Raw genomic sequence first — 27175 nt, 5'->3', positions numbered from 1 at the left:
TTCCCCAGCCTTTTTGATTTTGTGCGTGGAGACAGGGTCTCACCAAGTTGCCCAGGCTGTCCTCGACCTTGTGATCCTTCTGCCTCAGCCTCCTCAGTCTCTGGGATTACAGGTGTGCCCACTGCACCTGGCCCACTGCGACCTTTCTGATGAGGTGCATCCTGCGTGCACGTGGCAGCTAAGCTGCTTCTGTCCAGGTTCAGGCGTCCTGCTCATCCGGGTGACCATTGGCTCTGCAGTGCCCTGGACACCACGCGGGGTGTGTGCAGGTGCACGGTCATCTGGCCAGCGTTCCCTCTGGGGACGATGGCACACGGTGGCCTTCTCTGAAGGAGCTGGTGCTGGTGTTCCTGGTGGGTGGTGGCACCTGACATGGAGCCACAGGCGCCTGGCACCATGGACGCTGCACATCCCGTTCTGACCTGTCCCTCTTCCACAGGTGGTTGCCATAGCAGCCTGAAGCCCATCAGCAACGGTCCCAGCATTGCCTTCGCAGCTGCTGCCGCTGCCACCGCTGCTGCCATGGTCTCCGTGGACCCCGAGGGACTCCGCGGCCCGTCCCCCTCCAGCTTGCAGCCCTGCCACTTCCTGACGTTGGCACCCATCAAAATACCACTGCGGACGGCCCCCTTCTCAGGTAGGCACAGACCACGCTGCTGCCAGCAGACTCCTCCGCCGGTGAGGGGCAGGGCCTGCTGGCTCTGCTTTCTGGTCCCTGCCTGTGGCCAGGGATGCATGCGCTGTGGCACCTGCTGGTTGTTCTTCTGAGGTCACGCAGGGTCTGCTCGATGTCAGACCGCCCGGGTGCACCCGGGTCCCCCAGGAGCCAGGCCTCGCTGGCCCACCTCGGCACCTTCTGCCTGTGTGAGCAGGAAGGAGACGTCCCGCAGGACTCTGGATGGTGTGGGGCAGCAGTCTGGAGGAGCGTGGCCCCAGACCTTTGTTATTTTCTTGCGTGGAGCACCTGAAACAGCAAGAGCAGCCCTGCCTCTGAGCCAGCGTGGCACTAGGGCCCCGCGCTGAACCTCGCCACTCCTGGGGCCTGGGCTGGGACGGAGGTCGAGGGCTGTGACGGCCAGGGCCCTGGAGCTTCGGCAACGTGGGCCATCGTCCTTGCTGCAGAGTCCGGGGGTCCAGCTGGTGGACACTCAGGCTTTCTGGGAGTTGCTGGTCTTTGTCGGTGTGCAGCTTGGGAGGAGACGGAGGGGTCCTGGACTGGGTGCAGGTCCACTCCGCCTGCCTTCCCTGCGGAACGTCTCTGTGGACTGCAGTTGGTGTGCCGGGGTCCCGGCGTCCCCTGGGGTGCTGGCTTCCTCAGCTGCACTGTAGCATGGGGAGGGCAGAGCAGGCTGGCGGCCCCTCCACTCCTGTGCGTGGCCATGCCGTGTTGGTGTTCAGTGGTTCACCTGGGTTGGAATTCCTGAAAGACCACAGTCCCACGTGACAGGGCCTCCCACATCCGAAGGTGCACAGTCCAATGCTCTGGAGTCCACGGCTCTGGAGGCTGGCAGGTGCCACAGGTGGACGTTTCCACACCAGAACAGTTTGTTTCTGGCACAAAATTATTAAACAACTGTCGTGTGAAGTTACTCGGGCCGTGTGTGGAATGGGCACATGCAGCGTGAATGAACTCCCTGTCTAGGCATGGCTCTCGCCCCCAGCGTCTCCTTGTCTATGTGTCCCCAGCTCAGTGGGTGAGGGACGCTCAGCCTGCACCATCCCTCGTAGGTCAGGAGACGGTCGCAGTTCGTCACTCACCCAGAGGTGGGGAGACGGCTGGTTTCGCTGCTTCCCGGCGTTGTGTGGCGTGCTTGCGTCTTCCTGGCGTTGTGTGGTGTGCTTGCGGCTTCCTGGCGTTGTGTGGCGTGCTTGCGGCTTCCTGGCGTTGTGTGGCGTGCTTGCGGCTTCCTGGCGTTGTGTGGCGTGCTTCCGGCCTGTTACCTTTTCTTCTGATAGGTCTGACGTGGTCTTCCTCAATGCGGGGCTTTGGCATTCTGCATTTCCATGTCGGTTTGATGAATATTTGGTCAATGTTTTCTCAAAACAAAATCTTTTTTCCATTTCCTCATGTGAGTGGACTGCACCTGGAGTATGGGGGGAGATGAGTGTGTGGCTGACCCTGTGTGGACCCAGACCACAGCTGTGCAGGACGTTGTCTGAAACCCGTCCGGCCACCGACAGTTCCAGGTGACGCTAATTCACAGGAAGTTCATCTTAGAACCCAAAGCTGTGCCTGCCGAGGGGCTTCCCCTTCTGTCTTGTAGGTTTAGGAGGTGACATAATAAACATCAGCACCCATCCGTGTTTGCCTTGTTAGAGGTTCTGTAAGAGAATCAGCCACACTATGTGCTCAGTTGGAAGAGGTCAAGCGTCAGGATTGTAGGCCTCTGCCAAAGTGGCCGTGCTGGCCTTGGAGGCGTGCTCTGGCGGAGAGTGAAGGTGACGTTGAACACAGTCGGGGCGGACCAGGACCAAGGAGCTCGCCTGAGCTGTGGTCCACGAGGCAGCCCAGGCTCTGCGGCTCTCCCGGGCTGCCCAGCAGGGGTGCTGGAGGTGTGACCGCCCGCAGTGTTGTCCAGGGCACCTCCTCCGGCCACGTGCAGGGGCACACCGAGGCCAGCCAGGATTTCCCTGGAGAGCTTCTTCAGAAGCGAGGCTCACAGGAGCCTGCGGGCAGCTCTGGGCTGGGCTGCTCCAGCTGGGCTGTCTCTAAACCACCCTCGGGCACCTGTGGAGTGACCTGCTCAAGGAGTCTCGCAGGGAAATTCCTGGCACCTCTTAAAATGGGTGGACCACAAGGGGCGGGAGAAGGACAGTGTCCCTGGGAGGCTTGATGGGGGACCTGGAGCAGTGGACAGAGAACGTGGGTCTTGTGAAGTCAGCCGCACGTGGGAAGGGATGCCATGAATGTGGCGCCTCTGGTGTGTCCAGTGGCCAGCCACCCAGGTCTGCCCCAAGGCGATGGTTCCTCCTATGGATGAGAGAGGCTGCCATGCTGGCTCACTTACGCCCTTGGCTTGGTGACAGGAGCTAGACGGCCTCAGAGGCCACGCCGAGGGGTCAATGGTTCTCAGCAGGGCACTTTTGTCCTAGGGGGTATTTGACAGTGGCTGGGTTGTCAGAACTTCAGGAGCTGCTCTTGGGATCCTGTGGGTGGAGGCTGGGGAAGCAGCCTGTGTCCCACGGCCCCAGGACAGTCCTATGATAAAGTGATCCTGCCCCACACACCAGCAGTGCTTCCCAGGAAATGCTGGCTCGTGCCAGGGGCAGGCACCCGGGGACTGAGGGCCTGTGGCGGGGTGCAGGTGGGCTCCCCTGCAGGGTATGCTCCATCCGCGGGAGCCCTGAAGGAAAGAGGCTCTGCTGGAGGAGGGCCAGGCGCCTCAGGCTGGGTAGTTTGCCCTCCAGGTGGAGCAGAGCTTCTTCCGGGGAGCCAGCTTCCCCTCCTGGGCTGTCACTCGGCCCACCCGGCACTGCTCCTGGGCGGCTGGGACCCTGTCAGCCTCCTGCTCAGGGGAGTCTGTCCACATGCTGGTCCCCTCCTGGCCACAGGTAGCCTGCATGCAGGGCTGGTCCTTCTATCCTGGCTGCTGTGCACATGTCGGTTGGGGTGAACTCAGCTGGCTCCAGGGCCTGCCCTCAGGGCCACCGTCCCCACTGCTAGGAGGAGCAGGGCTGCTCTCTGCGGTCACAGGACTCTGAATTCTGCCGCTTAGGTCTGCTCCTGAGCTAGATTGTGAGGTCGGGCAGCTTTAGGTGGAGGACGCGGGTAGTCACTCAGCTGCGCGTCCCTGTGACTGAAAGACCCGACAAGAACAGCTTTCAGAGGAGCGGTCTGTCTTGGCTCACGGTGGCAGAGGTTCAGTCCACGGTCGGCCAGCTCCACAGTTCTGGACCCAAGCTGAGGCAGAACATGGCGGCAGGTCGTGGAGGAGGAAAGCGGCTCAGCACGTGGAACCAGGGATCAGAGAGGGGAAGGGGCCCCAGGAAACCAGCCCTTTCAGTGACCCGCCTCCTCCAGCCACATGCCCCTGTCTCGTCACCACCTGTCAGTCCTTCGGACTCGGCCGGGCTGGGCAGTGGCAGCTGTCACAGGGCAGCCCTTTCCCCTCTGACCGTGCCTGTGTTAACCCAGGAGCTTGGAGACCCCTCACATCCAGACCGTGGCCCAGCCCCTTGTGCTGACGGCGTGGGCTGGGGTGGCCACGGGCGTCGGGGAGGCGGGTGGGCAGGGCGGGCAGGGTGACTTCCTACCACACTTGCAGGCCCTGGGCTCAGGTCGCAGAGGAGCTTTCCGGGAGAGGTCTCCAGTGTCGCGTCCACTCCTTAGTGGTCGAGGAGGACAAGCTGTTTATCCAGGCAGAATGAGAGGCAGGATTGCAGACGGCGTCAGGGAAGCTCCCGGGAGCTGCCTGGGACGGGGTCGCTCGGCGCTGCCCCGACCTGCAGCCCCTGGACCAGGGTCCTGCTCTGACCTGGGGCCAGGCAGGGCGAGGTGCGGGTCTGGAACCGACTGAGCCCTGGAGGTGCCCCACAGGATGGGGTGGACAGAGTGACTCTTCTTTAAAGAGTGATCCTGCTGGTTTCTACCGCATGTCTCTGTGCCGGGGGAGAAAGGGAAGGGTGCGTGGGCGGTGGCGATCTCGAGGAGCGAGATAGATAGACAGATATTAACAGGTGCCATCTGCCTTGGAGGTCCTCTGCCACCTGCTCTTTTGCTTCCAGAACTATTTAATGGTCTACATTCAACAGGCCGTCCTGCCACAGAGCAGCTGGGGAGCGACTGTTTCCTTTTCCACCAGCAGCTTGTGAGCCAGGCCTCCGAGGGTCAGCGACGTCCAGGCCAGAATGCAGGTCCAGCGGCTTCCCTCGTGGGACAGCCTGCGGATGTGCAGGCCGTCTCCGTGACGCAGCCAGCAGCCCTGCGGGCAGGAAGGCTTCCGTTTGTTTTCTAAATCCAGGAATTGTTCCCTCCTCCACTGTGATCTCAAGTGTCATAATACGTATTAACATTTTCCAGTTTTCCAGAGACAAAAATAGGGCGACGCTATAACAACATGATCACTTACACCTGAGACGCAGGAGCCCAGCCGCCTCCTGTGGGGAAGGCGGACGGAGGCATCAGGCTGCCAGGAGGGGAAAGGCGTCTGGACCTGAGCCAGCAACGGGCTTCCTGCGCTTTGTTACCCGCGATGCGCGAGCGCACGCCCAGACACACCTGCAGGCCTCCAGCTGGCGTTAGGACGGGGTGTGCGGGCAGCCTTTCCTACGGGGAGAGTGTCCCTGGGACCCACGGGCGGGACCCGCTTTCACACCAAGTCCCTCCCACCAGCCAGGTCTGGGTGGCCCGCCCGAGGACGCTCCTGTGGATCCTGTGTAGATCCACCCCTGGGATCCTCGGCGCTCTGTCTGCGTTGGCCGTCTCCACCATTAGCTCCAACCTGCTCTTCCTTTGAAAATAAAACTCGGAGCCGCGTCAGGCCAAAGCCTGTGTATTTGTCAGGCATCAGGCGTGGTGTGTGCCAGGCCCATGGCACCTCCCCCCCAGTGCCCAGCCTCCCTGTGGCCTCCCTCGCCCACAGGTGCTGGGCTGCAGCTGGCGCCCCCCGCTGCTCCTGAACCCCGCCCACCCCACACTCCCAGCGCTCTGCAGCTCTGGGCCTCTGTTCCCCAAGGTGCGCCACAGCTGTGCATCTGGTGCGGCCGGTTCGCTCACATGGGGGTCTGGCAGTGGTGCCCTCGAGGTTCACGGGTCCTGAGCGGGCATGTCTCCAGGAAGCACCAGAGGCGGCCCTTTGAGCTGCGTCCTGGAAGCTGCCGTGGCCGCCACCTCCTCCTTGGGAAGCGCTTGTCTCCCTGGCCTGAAGCTCCTGTGCGTGCTGGGCTCAGCCTGGCGCCACGCCGACTCTCAGGAGCCCCGGGCCTCCTCTGTCCTTGGCGTCCCTTGCCCTCATCCTGGGTGACAAGGATGGCACAGGGTCTCCTGCTCCCCTGGGCCCTGCGTGCAGGCTCCTGGTGGTCCCTCCACTTTCCAAAGGCCCTTCAGACTCTACTCTTCCGTAAAGGAAGGCTGACGTCCCCCCACCGCCCCTCATAGGAAGCCAAAACCCGCGCCTCCCGGGCTTCCAGGCAGACCCACTGGACAGGCCCCTGTGCGGTCAGTGCCACCCAGCTCAGCCCGCACTGGGGTCCAGCGCCTGGAGGTGCCCTTGTCCTCCTGCTGACGCCTCGTGTCACCTGTCGGCACCACCGGCGCTCCTCCTCTCTAGCACCGGGGCTCTGTGCCTCCTCCCTCCTCTCCGCTCGTCTTGGCCCAGCAGCTCGGCCTTCATGCAGGGGCTGCTGCACACACTTTCCCTGCTTCCATGGCAACGTGTGTGAGCCACAGAGGAGCTGGGTTCAGCTCCCCAGCACCTGCCTTCCGTGGGTTAGAGCAAACCCAAGCTCCCCGGGTCTTGGGCGCTCTCTGAGCCTGGCCTGCGCTGTCGCTCTCTCTTGAGCCACACTCCTTTGCCCACCAGCCCTCACATGCTGGCTACTGCTGGTTCTTCTAGCACACCAAGGCCTGGCTGCCCCAGGGCCTTTGCACCGGTTATTTCCCCATTTGAGGACTCTTCTTAGAACCTCCCAGTGTAGCGAGTGGCTGGTTGTCTCTCTATCACACAGGCTTCAGCTCAGAGCCGGGCCCCAGGCCTGCCACTCTGCAGCTCCCTCTGGAATAAGATCCTCCTCTTTGCTGGATATTTACTTTAGGGATTTTTATTTTGGCTCAGAATCATTTTTGGTGTCCATTTCCTGCATGTGTCCTCTTTCCCTGGGAGATGGGGCCCCGGGGTCTCCTTCGCCACCGAGTAGAACAACGTGGTGACAGTCTTCCCTTGTTAGCACTTTGCTAGGTGACACACTGAGCACATTGCTCTCCTGCAGCTGGTGCTGGACTTCAGGGTGGCTCTCATTAGGGACAGCACCGTCCACGCCAGCCTGTTCCCTCCACGACAGCGACCAGGTGCCTGCCCTCTTCTGGAGACTCGCGTCCCTTGCCCCACCTGGCTGGCCCCTGCACATGAGCGAGGTCACCAGTGGGCGGAGGTACCTGTGAGCCAGAGGAGTTCCTCAGCACTGTGAATGTTGCGTCCCTGCAGAGATGGCCCTCGGTGCACACAGGGTGGACTCTAACCAGGAGCTCGGGCGGAGAACGGGGCTCTGCTGTGAAGGACTTCAAAGGAGTGGTCAGACCCCACTCCTACATTCCATCCGGTGAATTTCCTGGAATCCCAGCCTTTCAAACCAGAGGCCTGTGGACCCCATGCGGCCAGTCCTGTTGGGCAAGGCTTGGGGACTGTCAAAGGCCAGGAGAGACTGGCTTTCCCGAATCCCATGGCCAGGGAAGGGCTGGCGGGCCAGAGTCAGCTCTTCCCACAATTCCTGTCAGCAGCAGCAGCTCTGCCGGCCAGGCAGAAGCAGGAGCAGGTCCAGAGCCCGCGGGAGCTGGGTCCCTGCTGCCCTGAGGGCGTGACCCCTGGTTTGCCACCAGCCGGGGGAGCAGGATGCACACACAGTGGCACAAGGTGCCGCCTGGGTGGGTCTGTAGTCTTCGGGCAGGGCCAGGTGAGGAGACCCTGGAAGGAGTTCCTGAACGGGTCTCCCGTGAGAAAACAGGTCAGTCTGCAGACAGAGGGGACGAGGGGCCACCATTGCTGCCTTCGTGACACGGTGCCCAAGGAGGCACGTGGTGTTAGATGGCCTTGATGCACCACAGGCCAGCACTTAGACCTTTCTTGAAGTGGTCGTGGTAAGGGAGCAGCGGGCTCCTTCCCAGGCTGGGCCACTTGGCCAGATGGGAGGACAGTGCCTTGGAGGCAGCATCCATGGCGGATGGCCATCAGAGGCGGCAAGGGCCGTGTCTGGTCCAGGGTGCACACAGCCCGGGCCCCGCTCGTTGCTCAGGGCTTCCTGCCCTAGGTCTTTGGTCGTACCTCTCAAACAGACCCCTTTGGGACATGAACAGGATCAATGTCGTGCAAGAGGGCCGTGCGTGACGGGGGCATGGGGCCTGAGCGGGAGGGACGTGGCCTTTGCTCTCCACTGGATTTCTAGGGGCCATGTTGGGGATGCTCTGAGGAAACAGCCCCAGAGCCACGTTGGTGCTTTTGAGTGGCTGCAGCTGTGGGAACAGAAGGCAGGTCCTGGAGGCGAGTACGGGAGGTCCAGCCTTCCATTTCCACCTCCAAAGGCACCGAGACGGGTCTCGGAACCAGTCTACACCTTCTCCACAGCCGCATCATTCAAACTAGCTGAGGGTGCACGTGTCTCCAGCGACTGTTGACAGCGGACAGTGAGGCCGGGGGCCTGTGTAGACGGAAGGAGGCTCTGACCCAGGCTGCCCACGGACCCCATCAAGGACTCCCTGCTCAGTGACATAGCCAGGCCTGCAGGACGCTGCATGGCCTCCTGCTGAGCTCTCTGGGGCACCAGATGCTCTGGGGACAACAGACGAGGTACCAGGGTAGGCGGGGAAGGGGGGACAGTAGACAGGGCATCAGGGTGAGTTAGGAGGGGGCACAGTATGATGGGCAGTCTCAGTTTCTGAAGATGAACAGCCAGGAGGTGGGTGGTGGGGACAGTCGCCCTTACTTTGAATGTCCTCCGTGCTCTGAACCACATTCCTGGAAAATACACGAGGGCAGATTTCATGGTGCATGAATTTCACCGCGAGTTTTCAAAGTTCCCTGGGCTTGCGTGTACTGGGTGCTCCTGGAGCAGGCTCCTGGGGTCCTGCCCCCTGGGCTCCTGGGGTCCCCACATCTGAGAGGCCTGCCCTGGTATGGCACGGATGAAGCTGATCACGGAAGGGGCCAGAGGAAGGGCAGGAGGCGGGACTGTGGGGTTGCTCTTCCAGCCTGGCATCTGCATCCCTCTGATCCAACTCGGTAGCACATTTCTGGCAACGTTAGGTGTCTGGAGCACGGCAGAGACAGGCGTGGCGGGATGAGGCCTCCAGCCCAGGTGGGAGCAGCTGCTGCGACCCCTGCATTCTTAGGGCAGCTGGACGGCTTCAGGTGGGACCGTAGGGAGCTGGCAGAGGTGGACCCTGGCCCGAGGGTCTGTGAAGAGCTGTCCTGAGTCGGGGTGGGTCTGGGAGCACGAGAGGCTGGAGGGGCCCCGAGGGATGGGTAGACTGCAGGCTAAAGTCAGGGCCAGGCAGAGAGGGTGGGACTAGAACTGGGCAGCAGGGGACTGGGCAGGGCTGAGACCCAGAGGACTAAGGCTGTGGTAGGGTTGACTGGAACATTCTGCTGCCAGTGTTCTGGGACATTTTGACACTCTGAAAGGGGCACTTTACCCTGAGGACGTCTCCTCAAGGCAGACCCACTACCCGAGGACCCAGTGATGCCCCAGGGCAGCCATCTGAGGCAAGGGTGGGAAGCAGAGCCCGCTGTAGCATGAGACGCTGAGAAAGGCAGGACACGGAGCAGCCAAGGTGCCCAGTGTGCGGTGCCCTCCAGGTGGAGGAAAGAACAGGCCGGGTTCCCGTTAGCTGGGCAGGTGACATGGGCCTCGTCCAGTAAGGGACCAAGGGCCACGAGTGCTGCCCCATGCGGGCAGGACGCGTGTCCGGGCAGCCTCCAGCCCTGGGGGAGGAGCGGATGGTCAGTGGAGCAGCACCGTCCCCTCACCGTGCCTGGGTGAGAACGGCTGTGCTGGGCCTCGCAGTGGGTGACGTCCAGCAGCCCTTGCTCCCCACGTCTCCTGGGGGCTCCCGGGGCTCCTGGGAGGCAGCCTCCTGTGCTCGGACATGCAAGGCGTCTCCCTGGGCCGGTCTGCTGTCCGGCGAAGGCCACTGCGTCCTTTGTGCTGTGTTCGAGTGCTCTAGGTGGGTGTTTATCCTCGTAGGGACAGTCAGTGCCTGTCCCGGGGTCACCTGTCCTCTTCTCCTCTTCTGGTGGAGTCTTGCTGGACTGCTGGCTCTTTGAGGTGTCGCTGGGAATGGATCAGGGCTGGTCTGTCCCTCTTGGTCTGGAGTCCCCATAGTGGCCTTGAATGGAGAAGCCTGGGAGTTTCCCCAGAGCCACGGGCTGTTGGGCTGCCGTGGCGACAGAACCCCAGTAGCGTGAGTCCAGGGCTCAGTCTGCTACCTCGTCCTCCTGCTCCTCAGAGGGACGGGGGAGTGGGGACCAGAGGAGGAGGCCCATCCGGCTCACTGCTTGGGAGCTGCTCTGTGCTGGGGACACACCCTCTGCCCCAGAGTCTCCTCTGAGGGTCTCGCCCCCTGCTGCTCCCAGCCCGCCTGCACCCACAGAGGTGGGCGAGGGAAGCCTGCCACTCCCTGCCCCCTGGAATGGTCCGGAACCCCACGCGGCCCCAGCAGCCTCTCTGGGCAGGTTCGCCGGCAGTTCCAACATGCTAGGTCACTCTCTTTTCTGCAGCAATCTCAGGGAAGCCCCTCTGTCCCTTCCAGGTGGCCGTCAGCCTCCTTGTCAGTCCAGGTTCCAAGTCCACCCAATGCAGGGAGGGAGTGGGCTGTGGTAGGTGGTGGCCAGGCCAGGAGGGGCTGCTGCTCTGGGTGGGCGCCAGGCCTGCGACCTGCCCTCTGTGCTGGGGTCAGGCCTCCCCAACCCCTCTCCCCTCCATGCCAACTCCTGCGGCTTTCCTTTCCTTCTGTAGATGAGACTGGAATGCAGTTTCCAGTTAAAATCCTGTGACAAAATTCACCATTGTCCATTTAACAGTGTGCAATCCAGTGGCATTTAGTGCATCTACAGTGCTATGCCAAGGTCCATCCATCTAGACCCCAAGGTCCATCCATCTAGACCTCAAGGTCCAGCCATCTAGACCCCAAGGGAGACGCGCCCTGGTATCAGAGGACAGTGAAGCTGGAATCTGCTTGCAGATCAGCCTCTGGCTCAGGGGCTGGAGCTGCTGGCGGGGCTGGCACAGGGTGCTCCTGTCCTCCGGGAACCAGTGGAGACCTTCGAGGAACGTGGGAACCACCCGTCGCTGTTCTCCTGATTCTTTCTGTTGTTGTCACGGCAGCCATCAGTTGTCACAGTGCTGGAGGGTGTCACTTAGCATGCAGATGGAGTCCAGCGAGGTTTAGTGTCCATAGAGTCCCCTGGCCACCTTGGGGGAGGGGAGGGGCTGGCCAGTCCAGGCCAGGTCGGCCCGTGTGGCCATTCTGGATGACTTTCTCAAGTGATCCGCGCATCTGCCTGCAGAGCTGAGTAGACTCTGCCCCAAAGGTGAAGGCAGCAGGGGAGGCCCACATGACCTGAAGGCGGAGGCCATCCGTCACTCTTGGTCACCTGCAGGCCCAGGTGCAGAGCCTATGTTTTCAGCAAAAGCCACCTCCGGTTCCTGGGAGGTAGCTGGCCCATCGTTACCACCCAAACCTCAGAGGCTGAGCTGCAGCCCGGCTGGCAGGAGGCGAAGGTTCTGCCCGGCGGGTGACCTCCGAGCTGATTAGAGATTTCTGGCGTGAACTAAGACAAGTGAGGTTGGCGGGTCCCTTAGGCCTCCCTGTGGCTCCAGCACTCTTTCCTCGTCTCTCCCAGCTGGACCTGCACCTGCCTCTGCCTGTCCTGGAAGTCCCGTGTGACGGGGCCCTCGGACGTGTGGCCCTGTGCCTGGCGTGTGCCTGGCCAAGGAGTTGAGCTCTCGTCTTATTCCGGAAGACTCTCTATAACAGGACCGACTGCTTCTTGAAGCCAGAACTTTCTATCAATGCGTAGTTGGCTTTCTGTTGGTTGAAATACCTCTAATAATTTAATATGCTTTGTTAACTGTGTGATTGCGGCTTTTCTACATTTTCCTGAGGTGGTTTGGGAAGTTTCTTCTTCCAAGAAATGCTTCCATTTCTTCTAGATTTTGCAATTTACTGATGTAAAGTTATCTGGAAGATTCTTGTAACCTGCTGTGTGCCGCACAGGTGGACCCCTCGCGGGCCTTGCTGTGGATGACCACCCTGCCTGTGGGCTCCAGGGCGTGGGATGGCGCTGCCCACCCTGGGCAACTCTCTGCTTGGCTGGGGCTGTGGGCGACAGGTGCTCCTCCTGCCTCCAGCTCTGCTGCCCAGCACAGCCTTGGCCACGCTGCTTTCCTTGAACGTAAGCTGCATTGCCCTTGTTGAAGGTGCGCAGCCTGGTGCCGAGGACGCGGGTGGCACCTGGTACCCGTGAGCGGTGGCCGCCAGGACGCGGGCGGCACCTGGTTCCCGTGAGCAGTGGCCGCCAGGACGCGGGCAGCACCTGGTACCCGTGAGCAGTGGCCGCCAGGACGCGGGCAGCACCTGGTTCGGTGAGCAGAGGCTGCCCACGGTCCTGCTCACAGAGCAGCTGGTCTGCTCATTCAGGGAAACCCTGCGCCTGACACCTTGCTCTTACTAGTGCTCACATGGTGCCCCACACCTGTGCCCCTGGTGCCTGGACTTCGCACCTGTTGACCCACGTCCCCCTTCCCCTCCCTGCCTGACCACCATTGTATTCTCTTTATATATTTGCGTTTTCAAAATGTTAGATTCTACACGTGGAGAGCATCATGCGATGGTTTCCTTTCTGTGTCCATCTGGTTTCATGGAGCACGAGGTCCTTCGTGTCCTCCTGTGTTACCTGGTGCCTTCCTTCACCCACTCCCATCTCACGGTCTGGCCCCTAGGTTGACGCCCACCTGTGGGTGCCACCCTGGCTGCCGTGGGTGGCACTGCCGTGAGCAGGAAGGACGCCTGTGGTGCTGGCAGCACCTGGCCGCATGGGTCGCCTGTTCCCAGGGTGGCCGAGCCGTGGCCCTCCCCAGCCGCGTGCCGGCTGTCCTCACCCCGCCGTGAGGTGCGCCTCGTGGCAGCAGCCGTCCTGGCCGGGCAGAGCCTCGTGGTGCTCTGACTTGCGTTTCCCTGGTCATGTGACCCCAGGGCTTCTGTCTGGCGGCTGGTCCTCTGCGTGTCTTCTTGGGGGGTTTGCTGGGGCCTCTGCCGGGTGTTAACGGGCCGCGTCCTCCTCTGTGGGTTGCGTGAAGTCTCGGACGTTCCGTCGGTAACCCCTTCGGATGTGATTCCAGTCACCTCCTCCAGGCCACGGTCGCCTTCTGCTTCTGTTGACTGTGCAGCCGTGAAGGAGGCAGGGGAAGGGGTGGACGCTGGCAGCCCTGGGGGCGTTCAAGGAGATGGCGGCGACTCGGCCTCTCACCACAGAGCGCCCCAAAACAGATGGCCCGGCGGGCGTTGCGAGCGCACCGGGTGAGGCCTGGAGCCGCCCACAGGGTCAGAGGTGGCTCTGTGGCTGGAGTGACCAGGGGCTCCCGGAGGGGATGCCGCAGAGCCAGAATCCAGCCCACTCGCAGGGGACAGTGGTGGCCATGCCAGTGCCCCTTGCCCGCCCCTCCAGGAAGCTGGTTGCTGCCCGCGACCCCAGCTGGCTGCTGCAGGAAGCGGCCCTCTGGTGCGTCCAGCTGGGTGCAGGCCTGGGGTTCTCAGTCCTTCAGGGCACAAGCGGGACCTTCCGGGCAGAGCACGAAGGGTGCAGCCCGGATGCTGCCGCCCTCTGCAGGGAGCTGGCTGGGAGCAGACGCCGCCCACTGCACCGCGCCCGGTTCCCTCCCCAGCTCTGAGGAGCGCCGCGTGGGGCTTCATGGCGGCCCCTGGGCCTCGGGGTCGAGGGTGGTCCCAGGGTGCGGCCCTCTCTCACATGCACACATGTGCTCTCACACGGGGACTGTGTGCCATGCCTCCCCCTCCTCTCTCACACCCACACCCACGTCTACATACCAACCTCCGTCCTCTCCCACATGCACAGGCCAGCCTCCGTCCTCTCTGGCTGCCTCCCTTCCCCACTCTCTGCCTCTGTCTCACTCACACTCACAGTTGTTCACTGTCCCCTGCTCGCTGTCCTCAGGGCAGCTGTCTCAGGAACTTGGGCCACCCTGCCCGCCCTGTGTGTCCTCACATCTCCGCTGTCCCTCTGTAACTTCCTCTTTGCCAGCACCAACTCACCCCCAGCCAGCCTGGTCCCGCTCCGGATGGAACTGCACCCACAGGATCAGCACAGCTTTGGGAACAACTTGGGTCATCTGCCCCCTTATGACTGTGACAAAGTCCTACAAGGGCGGCCTTGGGTTCAGCAGCTGGCAGCCTGGAGGTCTTTTCTGGCTGCATCATTTACAGCTCTCCCCTTATTGCAGAAGAGTGATCGCTGGAATACTTAAGAAAACAAGTGGAGAAACTAAAGAAAATCAAGCTTGCAAACCTCTGCAAGCCGTCTGAGCACCCCGTTTTGGTGCAATGTGTTAATAGCAGGCTGCACCCAGCCTTATGCTTTTGAAATTCCATTTTACTTCTTTAAAATCATAAGCCACCAGGCAGGTGGGGACACAGCGCAGTCCAGCTGGTCGGGGTTTCACCAGGACATCTCTGGAAGGACTCAGGGCGAGCGGGCTCTGCCAGCACCTTAACTCTGTGGCCCGTCCCTGGCCTGCCTCGGTTCCTTGTCAACCACACAGTCACCACCACCCTGCTTTCAGGAGGCCCTGGCCTGGCAGGAGCAGTGTTTGCTTGCGGTGTCCCTCCGGATGCTTGGCGGCGGGGTGCTGCTTTGGTAAGCAGTGCCGTCTCTGCTGGGAGAAGACTGGCATCTGAATTGTTCTCTGACGAGCACAGAGTGCTGCGTTCTGTTCCCAGGTTCTCATTTGCCAGGCTGAATGCTTGCAAAGGTGGGGAGCCCTTTCCGCTCACAGTAAACAAGCCTTGTGTGCGTGCGCGCGCGCATCCAGGAGGCTCCGGGCTGAGCTCCCGCCACGCAGAAGCCAAAGCAGAAGCTGAGCAAAAACCATGGCGGTTCGTCGCATGTGTGCATGCGGCCATTTGCACAATGGGAAAGAAGGCTTACGTGGGAGGCTTTCAAGAAGAACTGAAGTCACAGAGTTAGCAGAGGATGGGCGCATGCTCCCATGCAGGAGGCCAGCATGTGCCTGCAGCCCCAGAGGGACACCCACCTGGGTTGTCAAGGGTCGCTGTGGAGCCCAGGGTGGCCGGCTCCCAAGGCCAGGAAGTCCACATGGTTCACAGGATGTCTTGCCAGAGGCTGCCAGCCTCCCTCCCTGCTCCTTTCGGTGGGGAGTAGTCTGCTCAGGTGACAGGAAAGATCCGCAGCAGCAGAGAGGTACAGAGAAAGTCTAGATTTTCTTAAATGGATCATGCCCTTTCTTTGTGGTCAGTTCTTCCACCTCTGTGACCAAAAGCCCCGACAAGAGCAATTGAGGAGGGGAAGTTTATTTGGGGCTCATGGTTTCAGTGGTCTTAGCCCCCAAATCTGAACCCCAGACATATACCCCAGAGGCACACCCGCAACGCCCCCTCCTCCAGCCACACCCTCCCTGCCCACAGTCTCCGCCTAATCAGTCCCATCGGGAGGCTAACGCACTGATTGGGTTAAGGCTCTTATTTCACCTCTAAACTCTCTTGCATTGTCCCACCCCTGGGCTTCCGGGGGACACTGCATATCTAAACCATAACACCTTCCGTCCCCCTCTCCAAGGGCCCACCCACTTTACCTGCTCCTTCCAGGTGGTGCTCCGGACTCAGCCGTGAGTGCAGAGGCACCCGCCCCCACAGGATGCCCCCACCCGACGCAGAGGCCCCTGCTCCTCCATCTCCTGCTCCCTCTGGAGGCCGCCAGTCGGTGGAGGGCTGGTCTGGGGTGCAGTCCAACAGCGTGTGACTTGGAGGGCAGAGCAGGCTTGGCCTCCACAGGGCAGCCGGGCTCACCGGCGTGGCTTCCCTGGAGTTGGGCCCGTGGTCCAGGTGGGGCAGGGACGCACACTGGATGACCCGCCAGATCCCCGCAGGACCACAGCCAGGGCCACCGGGCTCAGTTGCCTGCGCTGTCTCCAGGGTCGCTGCTCTTGCATCCACCCTGCCTGTGCTTTGCGATACGTACATTTTAGGTCAATGATTTGGTTTTGGACAGTCCACCAGGCAGAGAGGCATTGAGAGACAACCCAGATGGGAGGTGCTGGAGGCTTGACTGGGCAGGTTGGCGTGGGCATTGAGTAGTGGTCAGAGCTTGAGTGTAATTTAAAGCTGTGGACAGCAGGCTGGCCAGCAGGACACATGTGCACGTTGGAGGAATGCAGAGTCAAGGACGACCCCAGAGGCTTTGTTCTGAGCGACTGGGGGCTGGAATGCCATCCACCATGGACACCTGTGCCTTGCGGGTGTGGGGCCAGGTCAGGGTGTCCTCCCACCCTGCTTCCTCCTCTTGCTCCCAGCCTGCTGCTCTCTTCCTTGGACAGAATTCCTCTAAACGAGGTCGCAACCTGCCGCCGCCACCTGTCGCCTCCCACTTGCCTTGGAACTCAGGGCAGGCTGACTTTGGTCCTCCAGCCCTGCACTCGCTCTTGCAGCTCACGTTCTCTGTTCCTCTGTTGCTGACAGTCCTTAAGCATTTGATGGTCTGTCCCTTTCTCCTTCTTGAAAACCAGCTCATTTGTCTCCAGGTCAACCCTGTGCCTGGCTGGCCTTCCTGGGTGACCGCTGCCTCTGGCCCTGCTCTCTGGGCTCGCCCTGGGCTCCTCCTTTCCCCTCCACAGTCTCCACTGCAGCACAGCAGCCAGAGCTGCAGGTGTGACCCCCAGTCTCCTGGCTGCTGCCCTCCCAATTCCGGCCCCCTCTCCACTCACAGCCTGGCCCCCACCCTGGACCCAACCTGTGTGCCCCAAAGTCTGTACCCATTTCCACTTGCATGTTCAATACTCACACTGCAGTGAGTACATCCTAACCTGAGCTCAGACATCCTTATAACTTTATTGAACAAGCAATAATTTTTATTGTACTCATTTTTCTCAAGGCGGCATCTAGGGACAGAAGTCACGGAAGCAAGATGTCTGGTATGGAAAGAGGAGAGGGAACGCCATGGAGAACAGCAGGGTCGGGGTCAGGGCCTGCAGTCAGCCTGCCTCAGTTTCCTGAGCGCGGAGATGTACCCCATTCCTGGAAGTGGACAGGCTTTGGGAAGTGGCCTGTGCTCTAAAGGGAAGAGCCTGTGGCCACAGGCAGGCGTTGGATTGCATCAGGCACAAGATTGCCTCGGCCCAGTATTGTGGAATCATGGCGTCTGTGAAAGACTCCTGTGGGCTTGCAAAACCACGCATGCGGGACACTCAACTAACTAGGAATGGACGCTTATCCAGAGAGGATGAGCCATGGCCAGTGAGCGCGTGGAAAGACGCTGGGATCAATAGCCATCCGAGACGCCACAGTGAGGTGCCACTTCACACACTAAGCAGCAAAGATTAAAGGGTGGGCAGTGACAAGCACTGGTATGGCCTCACACTCTCCCAGTAGCTGAAACAAAGAACAGAGGGCAATGCCAGGCCTGGGTTTGAGGATGAACCCCTCATGCTGCTGGCCTGCACACTCCTTATGAAAAAGAGCAGCCCGGCAGTTCCTCCAAGAGCTGAGCACAGGACCACCCCACCTGCCAGTTGTGCTTCGAGGTAGGTGCCCGAGAACCATGGAAACACATGTCCACCTCCAAACAGACGCAGATGCCCAGAGCAGGGTTACCACTGGAGCCAAAAGTGGACCAGCCCAAGGTCCACCAATGGAGCAAGGGACCAAATAGATATGGTCCATCTGTACAATGCAAGATTCCTCAAAACCACAAGGGAATGATGTCCTGGCACACGCCCCAACACAGACGGTCATTGAGAACCTTACGCTAAGTCGAAGAAATCAGTCCTGAAAACGCTCAGGGGCGTGTTGCAAGATCTGAGATCATTGCACGTTGCTTCCCAGAGCAGGCACAGCCGCAGAGGAAGCAAGCGAGCGTCCTGGCGGGCGGGGTTGGGGGCCGGGTGGCGAGGTGGCTGCGGATGGGCACCAGGCTTCCCTCAGGTGGAGGTGCACAACCTGATGACCGCACAACCCTGCGGAACTGGGGAAGTCCCCGGCGTGTGCACTCTGAGTGAGTGAGCTTTACGTCACGTCCTCCTGCTCTCTCCAGGACACAGCCAGCCCCGGGCCTGCAGGCTGGGCTCCGCTGGAGGAGGATTCTCTGCTCTGCTGTACCTCGCCAAGGCCAGGCAATGGACTCTGGGCTGACCGGAAAGGGCTCCAGGGGTGTCTGCCATTGTGGCCATCGAGCTGAGCAGGGAGGCCCTGCACGAAACATGAGAAGGGCAAAGCAAAGGCCGGCACAGGGTCTGACCGGGGAGAGCCCTGCAGAGGGCGGAGGGTGCAGGCCTGGGTCACGTTTCTCAGTGGATTCCTGTCAGCAGCTGCCCTGGCCAGAGCATGAAGTGGGTGCGAGCCCTGAGGACGGGGGACCTCCTGGTGGCACATGTGTGCCCAGGAGTCCCGCTTCATGCTGGCTTGTAGGGAAAGTGCTCACCTCCTGATGGAGGCCCTCTTCTGGCCTGGGATGTGCTTCAGGGTCCAGGAGCTACTGTGTCCAGTGCTTCCGTTCAACTTTCCAGGGGTCGTTCCACAACCTGAGATGCTGCCCGTCTCTGCTCAGCAAGGGCACCTGAGCAGCTGGTGCTGGGGCTTCTGAATGAGCAGGTGTGGTCCCCGAGACCTTGCTGTGGCCCTGGCACGTACGGGAGGTTGACAGACACACAGGAGAAGTCAGGGTCAGTCACTCCACCAAGGCAGGGTTCAGCCGGCTGGAGGGACCCAGGCAGGAGACATAGCCTTGGGTGTGTGGGGGGCTCAGGCAGAGTAGAAGGGCTGGCTGGAGGGGTCTGGGAGGCAGGGAGAGGCAGGTGGATGGGCTGTGGGCCTTGGGCCTGGGCAGCTGCAAGAGCCGGGCTGGCACCTCTGGGAGAGGACCTCGGAGAGGGTCTGTTCAGGGCAGTGAAGGGCCTTCGTGTCCTGCGCTGCCCCTCAGGCGTCACTGGTGTTCCGGGCAAGCCCTCCTCTCTCCATTTTCAGCCTCCCTTACCTGTCGCTCGGCAGGACACTAGGTGCAGTGTCGTGCTGTGTATCTTACAGTGGCTACAAGAGGGTGTTTTCAAAGTTTTACCATAAAGAAATGGTGGGGTGGAGGTGACGGCATAGCTACCCCGATTTGCTCATCACACACATACGGTGTTGAAATATCACACGGTGCCCAGAATCACGCACAATTCTGTGTGAATCATAAGGAAGAGGGAGCAGGTGAAACCCGGCTGCTGCTCCAAGCAGGTGACCTGCTGCCTGGCTAGCGGCACCCACGAGTCTACCTGCGCGCTCATGCGCTGCTCACACAGATTTGAATCTCTGGCAAGCCTCTGCCCTTAACGTTGATTTTCTTATTTTCTCAATGGGACATAAAAGTGTTTAATAATTGTATTCATATTTATGGTATGAATACATAAATATACATATACATAAATATAAATATACATAAATATATCTCAATCCTTCTCATGGCGATTCTGCTAGAAGGTGATTTTGTATTCTAGCTTTGTTTCTGGATAAACTGCTTCTGGCTGAAACCTCAGTAAGAATGGAAAGTTCACATGGGGGCTGCTGCTGAGTGTCCACTTGGGGTGCTGCTGAGCGTCCACTTGGGGTGCTGCTGCTGAGTGTTCACATGGGGTGCTGCTGCTGAGCGTCCACTTGGGGTGCTGCTGAGCGTCCACTTGGGGTGCTGCTGCTGAGTGTTCACCTGGGGTGCTGCTGCTGAGTGTTCACATGGGGTGCTGCTATTGAGTGTTCACATGGGGTGCTGCTGCTGAGTGTTCACATGGGGTGCTGCTGCTGAGCGTCCACTTGGGGTGCTGCTGCTGAGTGTTCACATGGAGTACTGCTGAGTGTCCACTGGGGTGCTGCTGCTGAGTGTTCACATGGGCTGCTGCTGAGTGTTCACATGGGGTACTGCTGAGTGTCCACTGGGGTGCTGCTGCTAAGTGTTCACATGGGGTGCTGCTGAGTGTTCACATGGAGTACTGCTGAGTGTCCACTTGGGGTGCTGCTGCTGAGTGTCCACTGGGGTGCTGCTGAGTGTTCACATGGGGTGCTGCTGAGTGTTCACATGGGGTGCTGCTGCTGAGTGTTCACTTGGGGTGCTGCTGCTGAGTGTCCACTTGGGGTGCTGCTGCTGAGTGTCCACTGGGGTGCTGCTGAGTGTTCACATGGGGTGCTGCTGCTGAGCGTTCACTTGGGGTGGTGCTGCTGAGCGTTCACATGGGATGCTGCTGCTGAGTGTCCACTGGGGTGCTGCTGAGTGTTCACATGGGGTGCTGCTGCTGAGCGTTCACATGGGGTGCTGCTGCTGAGTGTCCACTGGGGTGCTGCTGCTGAGTGTCCACTTGGGGTGCTGCTGATGAGTGTCCACTTGGGGTGCTGCTGCTGAGCGTTCACATGGGGTGCTGCTGCTGAGCGTTCACATGGGGTGCTGCTGCTGAGTGTCCACTGGGGTGCTGCTGAGTGTTCACATGGGGTGCTGCTGCTGAGCGTTCACTTGGGGTGCTGCTGCTGAGCGTTCACATGGGGTGCTGCTGCTGAGTGTCCACTGGGGTGCTGCTGAGTGTTCACATGGGGTGCTGCTGCTGAGCGTTCACATGGGGTGCTGCTGCTGAGTGTCCACTGGGGTGCTGCTGCTGAGTGTTCACTTGGGGTGCTGCTGCTGAGTGTCCACTGGGGTGCTGCTGAGTGTTCACCTGGGGTGCTGCTGCTGAGTGTTCACCTGGGGTGCTGCTGCTGAGCGTTCACATGGGGTGCTGCTGCTGAGTGTTCACATGGGGTGCTGCTGCTGAGCCTTCGCTCGGCTGTGCTGTCCCTGCAGAACACTAAGTAGCTGCCCCACTCCCTGGACAACAAGTGGGCAATGGCCCCCCTGTGCCTCCTCCATTAGCTGTTTGGAGCCCTGGGTGCTGAGCCAGCTGCTCACTCACCCTCCTGGCCTCCCTGAGCTGTCCCTGCTGGACTGCAGGGTGTTGCTAGAGGGTCCCCTGGCAGGGCTCATCTCTGGGCACGAGGAGACTGGGCGAGTTGTGGCAGACAGCTCAGGGAGCCTTTCCCGTGAGAGCAGCCTCTCGCTCGTTAACACAAGCTCTGTGCGAGCCCCACCCGACACCCCTGAGCCCTTGTTGCTGGGGTGAGGAGCAGAGGGATCGGGAGAAGACGTTCTACCAGGACTCGTGCTCTTTCCTCTGGTTTGCTTGGGAACTCATGCCTGCAGATGTGTCGGAGGACACGTCTACCAGGCTGTACGTGCCCTGAGTCTGGGGCCCAAGGGGGGTTTACTAGCGTGCGTGTGGATGCCGGTGTGTGAGGTCACTGGTGTGGCTTCGCCAGGTGAGAGGTGGAAGGGCAGCGATGGAGAGGCAGCTCTGGCGCCAGGTGTGGGGACTAGGTGGAAAGCAGCCAGGGGCCGGCTGCCACCCTGGGGGGGCAGTGGGAGGGAAGTCACCTAAGTCCCAGAGAGGACGTGTTAGTGTCTTTGATGGTTTTTATTCATTCTCTGTTCTTTGTAGCACATCTTTTCCTTCCTTTTTTTAATTTAATTTTTTATTTTGTTCTAATTAGTTATTATGACAGAAGAATGCATTTATATATTTTGATAGATCGTACATAAAATGACTGTAACCTCTCATTCTTCATAGAACTAGAAAAAGCAATCATGAAATTCTTTTGGAAAAATAAGAGACCCAGAATAGCCAAAGTAATCCTCATCAATAAAAGTGAAGCAGGAGGCATCACATACCAGAGCTCAAACTATACTACAGAGCGATAGTAATAAGAACAGCATGGTATTGACACCAAAACAGACACATAGACCAATGGTAGAGAATAGAAGACACAGAGACAAACCCATATAAACACAGGTATCTCATATGAGACAAAAGAGTCAAAAACATTCACTGGAGAGAACATAACCTATTCAACAAATGGTGCTGGGAAAAATGGAAAGGCACATGTAACAAAGTGAAATTAAATCTTTATCTCTCACCCTGCATGGAACTCATCTTTTCCTACTGAAGGAGTGATGGACTCTGCTGCTGCAGAAGCCCTTCTTACATCTGGTGCCCCAGTGTCCAGCTGACAGGGGCCCCTGGGTGTCCGAGCATCATCCTGCAACTGACTAAGTGGTTTACAGGGATGGTCAACCACGCCTGGCAGGTGACACTGACTTACAGGTACAGGTTTTAAAATCCGATGCTGGTGAAAAAGAGCGTGCAGAGGGAATCCGTGATGACCGACGTGGCGTCAGACCTAGGACACTCAGTGCACAGGGCAACCTGGAGCTGTGCTCCGGTCCCCTGGCTCTGCCTCTGCTGTCCCCGCCCTTCCTCCAGCTGTACCTGTCCCCGGGTTTCCCCAGCCCAGGCTCAGCCCATCCTCGGCGCGGCCAGTTGTCTGCTGTACTGTGCAGCCCGCCCTGTGATCTCCGGCCTGTGTCCTGCCCTTCATCCCTGGTCCAGCTTCCTGCCCCTCCCCGGTCATGCTCAGCCTCCCCTGCGTCCCTCCAGCCTGCGCCTTCCCGTCCATCCTTTTGCTCCCCTTCCTGCTGACTGAAAGTATCCATCATTTCCTTCCCTAGAGCCAGTGCCGGGTTGGGCTGGGCCCTGGCTCTGCCCCTGGCCTGCCCTCACTCCTGTGCTGCGTGCCCCTCCTGCTCATGCCCTCTGCGAGTTCTGGAGGGAGGGCTCACTGGCAAGGCTTCAGCGAGTGCCAGCCAGAGCCCCCCGCCGCCTGTGGCCTGGGACCCTGGGAGCAGGGCCCTGCAGCCTGTCTGGCCTTCCGTGGCCCCTTGGCCCTGCTCCCGAGCCCCTGTGAAGACAGCCCCCACGTTCCCCGTGGCGCGGTGGCCCGGCGTGCCTGCTGCTGGCTGGGAACGTGGAGCACTCTCTGTGGGGACTGAACTTTCGTCCTTGCCCGAGCCCATCGCAGGCCCAGGGCAGGCCCAGCGCTGGAGGCTCCGGAGCAGCATGGCCTCCCTGAGCTGTCTGGGAGGCCTCGAGCCCCAAGCTGTGAGCTTCCTGCTCCTACCCTGGGGCCGCCCTGGGGAGAGGGGACACACCTGCAGGCAGGGTGGCCGCGCCCTTAGTGAGCTGACACTGCTTCAGCCTCTGGGGTCTTGTTTTGTTTTTCTGATTTATTATTCTTACCCTATTAGCAAGCCATGATGTTGCTGTGGCCCCTGGATGTAATTGGTCAGAGACACGTGAAGGGTTCCAGAGCGGCGGGCTGGGCGGCCTGCTGGGCGGGGCTGTGGCTGATGGCGCTCCATGGCCTGCCCTCATCCGACTCTAATCACATCTGCCCACAGCGGGGTCACCGCCCCTGCTCTGCATGCTGGTACCACGTTGGCAGTGATACCAACGAGACCTCGGGGCGCTCGGGCCCTGGGCTTTCATCACGGCCAGGAAATCCTGGGTCCTCCGACAGGAGGAGGCCCTCGAGGCAGGCGTCCCTGACAGGGTCGCCCCCACCACGCAGCCTGTTCCCGTCTGACCTGGCCTTGTCCAAGGCCACTGCCAAGCTGGGGGCCCCCCTCCTGTGCCGCCCACCCCGCCTGGTCCCGCTGTGCACCTGCCTCTTTCTGTCACCGCCGTCTTCTGCTCCCCACGGCATTGTGGGCAGGACAGATGGTGCCGCCTGGGACTTGGAAGTGGGCGTGCCGAGTGTTGGCAGGGGTTGGCATGGAGGCCCCGGGCCTTAGGCTGGAGCATCTGTGCCCTTTAGTCCACACAGGTGACCCACTCATCTGGAGGGACAGCACACCACCTCAGTGGCCACCAGCTGCTGGAAGCCCCCCTGGGGTGTCTTCCCTGAGCCTTGGCCAGCCCCGGCTACTGCAGCGGCCTGGGCGTGGGGTGGTGGGGGTTCACACTGTGTGGGTTCTCACAACCGCCCCACCCAGAGCACTGACCCCTTCTGCAGGTGCCCGGGTGCTGCCCTCGCAGCCCTGGCCACGCCCCAGCCTTGGAGCTCACCCCGGGTGCACCTGCCGTCCACCTCCTGTGCCCTGGAGGAGCTCCCTGAGCCCTGGTGATGGTGACAGGGTGGAGGTCCCTCCGCTGAGTGGTGTCCCCAGCTTAGTCCACAGGGCATGAGACCCTCCCAGCAGCCTCCTGCAGTCCCACCGTTGGGCCGTTCGGGGTGCTAGCTCCCCGTCGTGACTAGACTGCTAAGGTCTTCGCCTCTCGATTTCTCAGCTTTCAACACCGGCCGTCCACCTTCTGCAGAAGAGGAGGATCACATTGCTCTACCACTGTGTAGCAGGAGAGTTACAGTTAGCTGGCTCCTGCTGAATACCAAGCTGTCCCAAGCAAGAGGGGCTTAGAGTAGTGGCTGTTTACATGACTCACTTTCACGGGTCAGCAGTGTGGGCTGGGCTTGGGTGGGGGTCCTTCTGCGGATCCTGTTTCGAACACGTGGTGGGTTTCCGTGCATTAGGTTCAACTCAGTCCAAGTGCGTGTTTGGAGACGTGCCTCCTTTGGACGCTCAGCAGTTACGGGGCTGGGGTTCGCCCACAAGGGCTGCACGGCGTTTTCTCCAGGTGGAGGGCCTCCTGCACCCACCCTCGTTCTCCAGAGTGGAACCGGGACTCCATGGGGCCTTTTGCCCAGGCCTCAGCTCAGCTGAGGGGCGGGACCTCTGAGACATGTGGCCAGTGCAGAGTACCTGGGTCGGGGGCACCGCCCTCAGGAGGAGCCGTGAGCTCTGGTCCATTCTCGCAGGAGGTTGTTAGGCAAGAGCCATGCCCACTCCACCCGCCCTCTGCCTCCCTGTGCCAACACGAACTCTTCCTCTCACATCCCCACCGTGATGCCACCCTGCATGACGTGATGCAGCCACGTGGCCACTGCAAGAGCCTGCACCATACCGTTTGGACTCAAAGTCCAATAGCTTTCAGTCCAAAACAGTGAGCTACATAAACCTTTTTTCTTTATAAAGTTTCCAGTCTCTAATATTTTGTTATAGTAATGGAAAATGCACTAAGACAGGGAGAAGATTAGGAATTAAAAATATTTTCCTCTCCCCACCCAGTAAGTCTTAGCCCCTCTCAAGTCTGCAAACTGGACAATTCTTTCTTCTCACATCTTCTCATAGGCAGACACAGGAGGCCAGTGGACAGTCTTAAGAATTTTCCCTGGACCCTCTTCAAGATCCCTGGGTCTTTGGGTTGATTTCTAGCTTCTGGTTTGCCACAGGGATTGTTGGTAATTGTTCCAACACCACCTCACTTGGGTCTGCTTCCCTGTTTTGAGCTTTCTCGACACCATTTCAGTCTTGCTAATGGTTTCTTCCTGTATTTCCTAGCATCTGCTTCCTGCCTGGGCTGCAGGTAAATGCCTTAAGGAACTTTTTAGAGTATTGCCTTGACAGCACTCAATTTCTGATAGTCACCCACTGCGGCCCACAGGCCACTCAGAACATGGTGTCTTCAGGCTGTCGTGCACTAACCCAGGGCTCAGCACTTGGAGCTGGGCTGGCCGGGCGGTTCTCGTGTGTTCTCTGCTGTGTTCCTGCACCCTGGCTGGAGCTGCCCCTTTGCCTGGGGTTCCTGCACCCTGATTGGAGCTGCCCCTTTGCCTGGGGTTCCTGCACCCTGACTGGCAGCTGCCCCTTTGCCTGGGGTTCCTGCACCCTGCCTGGAGCTGCCCCTTTGCCTGGGGTTCCTGCACTCTGGCTGGAGCTGCCCCTTTGCCTGGGGTTCCTGCACTCTGGCTGGAGCTGCCCCTTTGCCTGGGGTTCCTGCTCTGGTGGCACCACTTCCCAGGCTGTCAGCTGGCCCATCTCTGACCACGACCGTTTTCTCACATGGCGGTTGGGGATGCTCTGGAGCGGCGAGGGTGCTGAGTCCCAGCCTGCATGTGGCTTTCCAGCGTCCACTCGTGCAACATTTGTGACCATCCAGTGGCCGGTGCAGGTCCACTGCTCATGGCCGGGGCCAGAGTGGGAGGAGTCCAAAGGAGGGTGCAGGGGTCTGAGCACCTGGTGGCCATCCCCACAGCCCCTGCCTCCAAATTCAGCTCCCACCTTCCCAGTGACGCTTGATTCATTCTAGACGTTTAAAGCTAAGTGTTCCTTAAGTGGATTATGATGCGGATACATCTCTGACCTCTCACTCCTCCTCCGTCGAGTTTCCGCGTGGACCGCAGCTCTCTGCCGAGCCCCTTTCCCGCCACGATCTCGCTGGCAGCTCACTCTGCTGGCCCGCCCTCCCTGGGTGCCACCGCACTTCCTGTCTTGGAGGGTGTTGGTAGTCACAGGCCATCCTAGGGACACAGCATGCTGTGGTTCAGACCGAGTCTGCGTGTTAGTAAAATGAGCAAATAAATACAGCTCAGTAACAGGAGCGGGTCCCACTGCCACCCACCGGGGTGGGTTCTGGGTCAGCCCACAGGCGTCTCCGCGCATCCCTGAGTGAGATCTCAATGGCCTCAGTGGGGTGGAGACGGACGGTGATGGTGCAATTCTGGGGTGCTGGGTCTGCCATTCTCCGTGCCTGTTATGGTTTGGATGTGAGGCGTCCCCCAAAAGCTCAGGTGTGAGACAGTGCAGGAAGGTTTGGAGGGGAAATGACTGGGTTGTGAGAGTCTCAACCAGCCAGTGACTTAATCCCCTGATGGGATTAACTGCAGGTAGCTGGAGGTAAGTGGGTGTGGCTGGCAGAGGTGGGCATTGGGCCTGGCTCTGGGTACATGCTTGTGTCTGGCGAGTGGAGTCCCTCTGCTCCTGATCACCACGTGAGCAGCTTCCCTCCGGCTCGCTCTTACCCCGTGATGTTCAGCCTCACCTCGAGTCCACAGGGAGTCGAAGGGAGTCCACAGCTGTCTGTGAAACCGGGAGCCCAGGTAAACCTCTCCTCCTCTGCGGTTGCTCTGGGGAGGTCCCTGGTCTCGGCAGCGGGACGCTGACTGAAATGCCGACCCCGAGCACTGGCAGGTCTTCCCAGCTCCGCACCCGCCTCCCCACCCCGGATCTTCCCTCCCAGGGCCCCTCTGCCCGCCTCGCCCCCCAGCTTCCAGGGCTGCGAGGCTGGACCTTCCTGCCCTGCTCTGCCAGCCTGGGGCCTCAATCTCATGAACTTCTCTTTCCTGGGTTGCAACCTCGCTTTGCCGGGCATGTCCTAAAATAATGACAAGGTATTTCCAATCCTTTGATGTCTAAATCCTGACTTTGCCTTCAACTTGATTGACAGAATGTCAAGTTGGACAGTATTAGCTTAAACTGTTTTCCTTCAAAACCTT

General features: G+C 60.1%; 1 protein-coding gene across 1 annotated transcript in view; it reads left to right on the top strand.

Moving 5' to 3' along the window:
* The window catches only part of Tcerg1l (transcription elongation regulator 1 like), a 179242-nt gene that overhangs the window by 37774 nt on the left and 114293 nt on the right, over positions 1-27175 (top strand). The window contains exon 4 of the mRNA XM_047553669.1: positions 440-637. Coding sequence (XP_047409625.1) covers positions 440-637 — 198 coding nt within the window. The remainder of the gene's footprint in view (positions 1-439; positions 638-27175) is intronic.

Source organism: Sciurus carolinensis, chromosome 5 (assembly GCF_902686445.1).
Source record: "Sciurus carolinensis chromosome 5, mSciCar1.2, whole genome shotgun sequence".
Lineage (NCBI taxonomy): Eukaryota > Metazoa > Chordata > Mammalia > Rodentia > Sciuridae > Sciurus > Sciurus carolinensis.
The sequence above is the reverse complement of the archived record's forward strand: the minus strand, read 5'-3'. Positions and strand labels throughout refer to the sequence as shown.